Source organism: Hemiscyllium ocellatum, chromosome 43 (assembly GCF_020745735.1).
Source record: "Hemiscyllium ocellatum isolate sHemOce1 chromosome 43, sHemOce1.pat.X.cur, whole genome shotgun sequence".
Taxonomy (NCBI): domain Eukaryota; kingdom Metazoa; phylum Chordata; class Chondrichthyes; order Orectolobiformes; family Hemiscylliidae; genus Hemiscyllium; species Hemiscyllium ocellatum.
In genome coordinates this window covers 23,489,513-23,499,945 of record NC_083443.1, presented here as the reverse complement: position 1 = coordinate 23,499,945, position 10,433 = coordinate 23,489,513, and the positions used below count along the sequence as shown (strand labels likewise).

General features: G+C 39.2%; 1 protein-coding gene across 1 annotated transcript in view; it reads right to left on the bottom strand.

Annotated features, from left to right (window-relative positions):
* Positions 1-7,486: 7,486 nt before the first annotated feature.
* cdhr1a (cadherin-related family member 1a) overlaps positions 7,487-10,433 on the bottom strand; it is a 37,865-nt gene continuing 34,918 nt past the window's right edge. Inside the window, exon 17 of the mRNA XM_060854129.1 lies at positions 7,487-8,044. Within this exon, the coding sequence (XP_060710112.1) occupies positions 7,487-8,044 (558 nt within the window). The remainder of the gene's footprint in view (positions 8,045-10,433) is intronic.

Sequence of the window (10,433 nt, the reverse complement as noted above, 5' to 3'; positions counted from 1 at the left end):
CTCCAAAACCTCCCTTGGGTTGTAGTTGAAACATATTGAAGTTTGATATTCACATTCATTATTCTCATAGTTTATGATCAATATTGAGTCTTTAATGCTACTAAAAGAACAATGTGAAACCAGTCATTATTTTGTGCCATTATCCGGCCACAATGAAATTTGTGTAAATCTGTCTTCTGATTGTACATAAGATTTATGTCATAGAATCCCTACAGTGTGGAAACAGTTCCTTTGGCCCAACAAATCCATACCAACCCTCGAAAGAGCATCCCATCCAAACCCAGCCCACTCTCCTATTACTCTACATTTACCCCCACACGAACACATCCCTGAACACTTTGGGCAACTTAGCATGGCCAATTCACCTAACCTACATATCTTTGGATTGTGGGAGGAAACCAGAGCACCTGGAGGAAACTCACACAGACAGCTTTGCAAGACTGGAATTGAACCTGGGTCTCTGGCGCTATGAGGCATCAGTACTAAACAGTGAGCAACCATGCCACCCCTGTCTTTATTTGTTATAAGCAGGATAATGATTGAAACTGTTGTGAAGAAGGGTCAGATTGAACTCAAAACATTAATTCTGTTTCTGTCTCCACAGATGTTACCAGACCTGCTGAGTATCTCCAGCACTTCATGTTTTTATTATCAATGACTAAAATACATCATTAAGTCATGTGTATGTGAGCATTTAGAATTCGTGAGAATTAGAGAGAAATAGAGAATTGCAAATAGCCAGTTGTACTCAGATATTCAAGTTAGAATAAAGACTAAACAGCTAAAATCATAGATATTCAGAGAGTAAAACTATATTTCTGCATATGAATCTAATATAAAATAGTTGCGAAATATTGCACATAACCTCAACAGGTATGCTTCATTTGCTTAAAAGTACGTACATACTTTTATTCAGTATCAGACTCAGTGGACTCTGCAAAAGATATTAATAACCTACTTATTATTATTAAGGGCCTGTATCAAACAGTATTATTCAATTGAACATAAGTGACCTTCAAACAAATGCTACACTGAAAAACATAATGCTTGTTAAATGGCACATGCTACATTAACATGTTGCAGTTGCTGTATCCTAAGGATAGATACCTAGAGCAAATGCCAGAAGTACATTATGTAGAACGTTAATCCAGATGTAACCTAAATTTTGATCGATTTGCATCAGTGAGATGAGACTATGTAAGCGGCTTCTAGATTTTTTATTTCAATGTGCTGTTATGTAAAACCATCATCTTCCCTTTAATGGGAATTGATTTTAGTCAGGCTGCATTTATACTCCTAAGGCATTTTATAAAAACCTAAATTTCACAGTACAATCGTCAACAGATAATATTCCATTCATCAAGTTTGCACCAAATGTATCTGAAGGAAAGCATTCTCATTTGTCCAGGTACATACATACCTACAAACATCAATTTTGGCCAATACTGTCTTTAAAATTCCTCTCATTTGAGCTTTATTCTGATTTTTTTTATCTTAGGGTCCATTCATATTTAAGTTTGTTCTATTCACTGTTTAACTTCTTTCTTTTATTTATTAATTATTATTTGTGCCCTTGTGTATACAGTTATGCTCTCTGCATGTTGATTATTCCCTTCTTAGAATGGACCTATTAATGATAACTGATGATTAATGCCATGCTTTTGTTATCAAAATTCAGGACTAGAAGAGTTTAGCTAGAAATCAGAAGACGTTATTCAAAGCTAAGAAAGTTTTCAGTTGTATGAATAATCAAGGAAAAGGCCATGAAGCTCACAAGATTGGAAACTGAAAGAAATAATCAAATCATAGAGCCACACAACACGGAAAGAGATGCTGTTGTCCAACTCTTTAGTGCCGACCACGTTTCTAAAACTAGACTTGCTCCACTTGTCTGTGTTTGGCCCATTTCACTCTCAATCTTTCCTATTCATGTATCTATGCAAGTGTCTTTTAAATGTTATCCACCACTTCCTCTGACAGTTTATTTCAGATATGAATCAGCCTCTGTATGAAAAGTTTGCCCTCAGGTCAATTTTAAATCTTTCTCCTCTCTCACCTTAAAAATATACCCTTTAGTTTTGAACTACCCAACCCTAGGGAAAAGACCTTTTCTACCCACCTTCTCAATGCCCCTCATGATTTTCTAAACCTCTATAAGGTCACCCCTTAACCTCCTACACTCCAGTGATAAAATTGAGCCTTTTCAGCCTCTCCTTATAACTCAAACCCTCCAGTCCTTGCAGGATCCCCGTAAATCTTCTTTGAACCCTCTTTAATTTGATAATATCCTTCCTTTAGCAGAGCAACCAGAACTATACTCAGTACTCCAAAAGCAGCCTCACCAACCTCCTGTACAACCTCAACATGATGTCCCAACTCCTATACTCAATAATCTGAGCAAGGAAAGCAAGTGTGCTTAAAAACTTTCTTAACCACTCTGTCTACTTGTGACATAACTTTCAAAGAACTATATCCCTGAACTCCTAAGTCTCTCTGTTCCATAACACTTCCCCAACCTTAACATTAATTGTATATGTCCAGCCCTTGTTTATTTTATGAAAATGCAATACCTCACATATATCCAAATTAAACTCCATCTGCCACTTGGAAAAAGTAAGGGCTGCAGCTGCTATAAGTTAGAGTCAATAGATGTGAAGATGGAACAGCAGGTCAGACAGCATCTGAGGGGCAGGAGAGTCAACGGTTGAAGCTGAAACCCTTTGCCAGTACTGGGGAAGGGGAAGGGACACCAGAAGAAAACGGAGGGAAGGGATTTGGGCTGGGGGGAAGGGTATATTTGGACTGGGATGGTGATAGGCAGATACAGATGGGGGTTATTGTGATTGGTCAGTGGGAAGGGTGGAACGGATGGGTGAGTAGAAAGATGGACAGGTTAAAACTGCTCAGAAAGGTGAGGAGGAGGGGTGGGGCTAGACATAAGATAAGGCTGGGGGAGAAGTGACTTTGAAGTTGGCGAGGCCATTGAGCTGTAAGCTTCCCAGGCGAAATATGAGGTGTTGTTCCTCCTGTTTCCATTTGGCCTCACTCTGACAGTGGAGAAGGCTAAGGATTGGTATGTTGCTGGGGGAGTGGGAGGGAGAATTAAAATAGATGGCAACCGGAAGGTCGGGTTGGTTGATGTGAACAGACTACAGATGTTCCGTGAACTGGTCCCTGAGTCTGAATTTGGTCTCCCCAATATAGAGGAGACCACATTGTGAGCAATGGATGCAGTACATGAGGTTAGATGATGTGCAGGTGAATCTCTGTCAGATCTGTAAGGATTGTTTAGGGCCTTGAACAGAGATGAGAGGGGAGTTGTGGGGGCAGTTGGTGTACCTCTTGCGGTTGCAGGGAAAGGTACCGGGTATGGTGGAGAAGTTGATGGGGAGTGTAGAGTTGACAAGGGAGTCGCAGAGAGAGTGGAGCCTGTGCAAAGCAGGCAGTGTAGGGAAGGAAATATATTTTTGGTGGTGGGGTTTGATTGTAGGTGGCAGAAATAATGATGTATTGGATTTGGAGGTTATTGGTGTGGTATGTGAGACTAAGGGGACTCTATCCTTATTGTTGTCGTGGGAGGGGTGTGAGGGCAGAAGTGTGGGAAATGGAGGAGATGCAGTTTGAGGGCATCTTTAAACACTGAGGAGGGGAAACTATGGTCCCTGAAGTAAAAGGATATCTGAGATGTCCTGGAGTGGAACATCTCATCCTGGCAGTAGATGTGGCAGAGGCAGATAACATTTTTGCAGGAGGGGTGGGTGACAGAAGGTGTAGTCGAGTTGGTTGTGTGAGTCAGTGGGTTTGAAATGGATATCAGTGATCTGGAGTGCAAATTTGGTCCCCACGTCTATTTCTTGTGCCTGGTTGAAGAACTGGTTGTCAAAGGTGAAAACATTGTCGTCAAGATTGAAGTGAATGAGTTGTAGGATGGTGCCTAGAATTTGGCAGTTGTTGTTATTGAGGACTGAGTTTGTTCTATTTTGTTCAAAAAGCATAAAATTTATAGACAGTCAGTCAATGTGGCATTTTACAAATTCCTACTTTGGAAATAAAACCAGTCTGTCTCTAGGTTAATACATAGAAAGACTCCTGCAGAGATTTTCCTGCACATCCAAACACCTCATCTACTGTGCCCATTGTTTTTGATGTGGTCTCTTCTACACTGGGGAGACAGGATGCCAGCTTGTTGAGTGTTTCAGAGAATGTCTCTGGGACACATGCACCAACAACCCCACCACCCTGTGGCTGGCACTTCAAACCCCCTCCCTCTCCGCCAAGGGCATGCAAGTCCTGGGCATCCTCCACTGCCAAATCCAAGCCACCTGATGACTGGAGGAAGAACGCCTCATCTTCTGCCTTGGGACCCTCGAACTACACCGCATCAACATTGATTTTACCAGTTTCTTCAACTCCCCTCCCCCCCACCTCATCCCAGACCCAACCCTCCAACTCAGCAATGCCCTCTTGAACTGTCCCACCTGCCCATCTTCCTTCCCACTTATCCGTTCCACCCTCCACTCCAACCTATTACCACCACCCCCACCTGCATTTACCTATCGCCTTTCCAGCTACCTTCCTCCTAGCCCCAACATGCCTCCCATTTATCTATCAGCTCCCCCTTCCCCCAACCCCTACATTCCTGAAAAAGGGCTTATGCCCAAAACATCAATTCTCCTGCTCCTCGAATGCTGCCTGACCTGCTGTGCTTTTCCAGGGCTACATTTTTCAACTCTAAACAAGACCTCACACCTAAAATGCATTGTCTGACCTCTTTTATGTTTATAAAACCTTACATTATCTTCGGAGTGACTTGAAAGAAATTTCGGGATGTGCATATTAATCAATTGAAACCTGCATCTCCATTCTAACTGATTAAAGATTTAGCAGTGATCTTACGTGTGTTCAATTCATTCACATCAGTTGTATGACCCTTGATCTTTTACTTATAAATTCTGTATCTAAGGTCTCCCTCTCCCACGAGCACCTGAAGAAGGAGTGAGGCTCCTTGTGTTTTCAAATAAACCTGTTGGACTATAATCTTGCCTAACCAGTCCAATACCATCACTTCCACATCACAGTGAAACGTGACTGTCATAAATTTGATTTTATCAACAAGAATTTGTTCAAATCTATTTTTCTTTTCCCTTTATGCTTTTATCATCTCTGCAGAGTTTATGTTATTTTTTCTTTGTTTTGTGCTCATCATACAGTCCTAATTCAGGATTATAATTTAATCTTCACTAGTTTTGACAGTTTTTATTTAGAAATTAGTTTTGTTTTATAATGAACTGATTATTTTGAGTTAATTAAAGAAACCTAGTGAAAGTAGTCCATGTCATTCTGGATAGCCTTACTAAAGAGAAACAATTGGTAGTTTTGGTGATTGAATCACAACATTTGCACTAATGGAGCAATTTGTGGTATAATACACGTTGATTACCAATACATTCCTCTAATCCAAGTAGTAATAAACTTGATGTCGATAGAATACACCCAAAATGACTTTCTAGTAAGGTAGGCTTTTCAAATGGTTTATATTCAGCAGCCGACCAGTTGTAGCCATAAACTAAAATTGCAAAACACATAGTGTCACATAAACTGCAGAGGTTCAAGAAGGCAATCACCACCATCATTTCAAGGGCAATCAGAGAGTGACGACAAATATTGCCCTAGGCAGGGATGGCTACATCCTGTGAAACAATTTTTTTTAAAAAAGCACATGAACTAAGACATCAGAATTCTTCAGTACACAAACTTTATTTATAAAAACAATTTGAAGTACAAATCAACATGTTTATCACTAGGAAGATCATCTTGCATGTTCACAAGAAATGTACTAAACTCTTAATACTGCTTTCTCTTAATATCTCAGTTTTATTGCCCATGACCTTTGGTAATAGTATCAACTAGATGGGGAAAAGAGGGAGGGAGTTTGACATGAGACCTACATATTTTCAACTACAGTATGGATGAGGTGAACCTATTATGCACATTCATCATTATTCCAATTTCAAGTCCCACCAAAAATATGAATCCCTCTCTTCGCCAATGGTTGTATCAAAATATCTAGTTTCTCTGCTATTTCTTTCGATAATGATTGCAGATAAGCCAGAAATGATAAATGTTTTTAATCATTAGATTCTCTCCATTCTTCCTTCCATTTTAACACACTGTCTGTACAACAATATTTTCTTTAACCTTCTACCAACTTACTGATGCTACACTTTATATCGGCACAAATTACCAAATCTATCTAACATAGAACTGACAGATGCAAGTGATAATTTAGACTGGAAAGTATGCTCCATTATAGCTACATCTTAGCTTGGCCATGAAATGCCTATGTGGACTAGCATGGATTGCCTAGAAAGTTTGTAATAAACATTTCCAAATCCTGTTTTAATAAATAGGTTAATCTTTGAATATGTGTCCACTATAATTGAAGGAATTTTGAATGAGCACATAAAGCATTTGTACATCAGTACCTTGTGGTGCAAATTTAGATGTTAACTTTTGCTTAAATCTACCTCAGGGACTTTTTCTGGTTGGCAATAAGAACAGGAAACCATTTAGCACCCTTAATGCCTGTCCTGCATTTAATAAGATCATGGTATACACTCATCCTTAAACTTTAATGCATTAATTTATCACAGGCTGTCACCGATATTTTATTTTCTTAACATTGCATGGTCAGTATTCTAGAATGTGGGTCATGTATATTTTCACAATACACACTTATACTCAATTGCATTACATCATCAGACATTTAGGTTAATATTGCCAATTTGAAGTAAATCTCTGCAATTGAAACAAGGTACATCTTCTTGCAGTCCAAAAACATTTTACTCCTTTTTAATTAAGAGTGTGCTGTAGTATTTTTCTCAAGTATTCCCCAGCAGGGGGATCCATTTGCCTTCAGTAGCTTTAAAAGAGTGGAATGCTTTAAATTAAAATGCAGGTTACTCAACATTACTTAAAGCATACATTTAATATGGTGCCATTCCTTGGTATTCTGAATCAATGTTTGAAAATTACTGTATCCATTCATGAATAAGATCAATATCTGGGGATTAAAAGAAGGGGTTTATCTAATATGTGATGGTGGTAGTGTAGCTGTAAAGTGCACTTCTGACTGAGTTCCACTTTACTGAATATTCTGGTCTCACCCACATTTCCCCCCCTTTGACACTCTCCTCTCTCAGATCCCCAATCTCTCACTACTCAATAACCATGCATCTGTTGGGGCAGCATGTGAAACAGTCAGCACATTTTAAAGTTGAATTCCCTGTTCTGCAGGAGGCTGCAGTAATCTGATTCAGAGAGTAGAACACATAGATAGGCACGCAGATTTTATGCCTTTATAACCTGTGGAATCTTTAAACTTTGCACAGTGTAGAAAATCAACGCTTCTGACAAGATTAGAATGACCTTCCCATGTCGCATTTCAATCACGTTATTTTACGTACTTTATAATAGCACGGATATTTCATAAATATAGCTTAGAAGCATCTTCATTCTTTTTCTGTTCGAATCGCTGTTTAAGCTCTGACACCAGGGCACTGTTGATGTTCGACATCTTGCATTTTGTCTGTTGTGGGATATGGGACCCCTTGGAGCTGAGTGATCCCGACACTGTCGGCAGGACCCAATCTGGCTGGTTGAGACTGGTCGGGAGTATAGAAGGTTGAGGAGGAAGCAAAGGTGCACATGGCAACGGAAGTGGTGGACGGTTACATCTGGTGCTCACATCTTGCAAATGGTGGTTGGCTTCAGAAGCTGTGAAACCAATGTTTCTTTTGCCTGATTTCTTATTTTGAAACCATTTAGATCTGCGAGTCTTTGATCTATGGCGTGGCCTTTTCTTTATGATACGCCTCACTGGGCCAACTCTGTTGGACTTTTTGTTCCGCCAAAACATGATTGTCGAAATTAAAATTGTAAGCATCACAAAAAAACAAACTATGCCAGCTAGCACTCCTAGGGTTTTCATAGGATTATCTTTAGATTGCAACAAAAAGTCTGCCATGTGCCCTTTGCCTGAAGTCTGTAAAAGAGTACAAAGAAAACAAGTGATTTAGTCCCTTAGACTAGATTTTTCATTTGTGCAACACTTATGAACTATTTAATCAATATTCTGTTTTGTACATCATTTTCTCAAGTGTACAAAAGCCTCACTTGATCTTGCTTCCCTAGAGCAGCATTAATCATATTCTTCAATGTGTTATTTATCAGGATAAGGTGTGACACCAAATTCAATAGTCGAGGAATGTTGTTCATCTCCAGTTCTCGACGAGAATAGGTCACAAGTGTTACCATTAGCATGTAACATGGATTCATTTACTTTATTTTAAAAGTAATTTCTTCCCTCCTAATTTTAAGTCCTTTCCTTTCATAGATTCTCCAGCTGCATGCTAGATAAGCAACCTCCGACTAGACTTCTAACCAAAGGCAGCTTTAAGTCACTCGCTAAAGACAAGTGCCAGTCATCCAGGATGATTCGTGCTGTGAGATGGCACCTGTCTCAAATCCAGTGATGAGCAGGATTAAAGCTTTCCATATGGAAAAACCATGGTTGACATTGAGAATGTTGCTGCATAACATTTGGAGATTTCCACCACATTTGTGGAATATATGTGGCGTTATATACCCAGTGTAGGATACATGGACAGGGTCCTCACAATGCAAATTTCTAACATCCCATCCAATAAATCTGAGTACTTTCCATTAGCTTTTGTACTCTTGCAAAAGATCACTGCATAGAAAGCCAACATCCATCACATTTCCATGTATCACTTCTGTACTCTTTTACAGACCTGCACAGTATTAGCATTGGAAGAGGAAATAAAAATTTTGTTTGTATCTACTCTGACATACTGTGGACATCTACAGGTACAATCCTGCACCATCAAAGAGAGTGCTCTAATCAGCCACTTTTCTTTGTACAGGTCTCTGGACAATCTTTCGGATCTTGCTGCGTGGGTGTATTCTGGATCTTTTCGCAGTTTTCCAGAACATCAGACCGGATATAATTACTGTTAGAGAAACGATGAAGGTGACCATGCTGAAACAAATCCTAAATATTCGCCAGGGCTGGTTCCTTAGGCCCAAAATATAAGAGTTTAGCCTTGATTTAATCTGAAAATGTTAAAACATTGGATTTCAGTGTTAAAAATTGGAGTGTGTGGTCAAACTAGTGTACTAAGATCAGCTTGTACAAATGCAGGATATTCAGCTGTTAAACCATTATGACACTTAAGTTTTAAAGCAATCTGGAGATCCTTAGGTAGTGAAACAGAATCAGCAAAAGTGTAGAAACATTTACAAAATGCTCTTCGGTTTCCATTTTACACAATTTTAAGCAAATGAAGTTAAGACGTGAAGTTTAAAACTAGTTTAAAAACATTCCTTTCTGGTTTCAATGTTCACCCCGCTGGGCCTGCGATCAGGGATTTGTGCCTACCTGCACGCTACCATCGGTTTACCTCCCATTTACTGACAAGTGCACAAGAGAGAAAACAGGCTTTTGTGGAGAACTTTCTTCAAACACAAAATCATTCAGTTTATAAAGTTGCCTTCATAGCACAGCACATTCCATCTATAAAGGTATACATTTTATCTCAATAAATGAATGTTTTTTTTAATGCTACAATGATCTTTTTACAATTGTTGCATGTTATTGAATTGAATGTAAACCATGACTGCTTGCTACAAAAAGAAAGGCTCACATTTGAACAGGTATAGTGATTTTCATGATCACTGGACATCTCAAAATTCTTCACATCTTTACAATGAAGTACTTTTGAGTGTAGTTACTGTTGCATTGCAAGAAATTAATAACTGATGGAACCATATATCTCTTTGATTGGATGGCACATTTTATAGTCAAGATTAGTGTGGTGCTGGAAAAGCACAGCCGGTCAGGCAGCATCCGAGAAGCAGGAAAATCGACGGAAAGGCTTTCTTGATGAAACATCGATTTTCCTGCTCCTCGGATGATGCCTGACCTGTTGTGCTTTTCCAACACCATTCTAATCTAGATTCTAATCTTCAGCATCTGCAGCACCCACTTTTGCCTGGCACATTTTATAGCAATGTACTTCTAGCCTGGCCATAATTCAATATTTTACATGCATCTTCTGTGAATTAGGACAGAAGATTTAACACTGAGACCTTTTTCCAGAACTGTTTCTATTTGCACCTTGAAGAGAAAACAATGACTTTGTTTTTCAGTCACAGAATAATCCCAGTCTAAGACCAGCCTTTTGTTGGTACTTGAGAGGAGGAAATAAAATTTCCTTGCTCATTCTACCTAACTTTCCCTATCAAGACCATGAATGAGAGCATCTATTTCAGGACAAGGTACCCTTAAATTGGAATAATCACTGCCTCATGAGACTCATGAGAAACTATGTCATTGAGTCACACCATGCTAT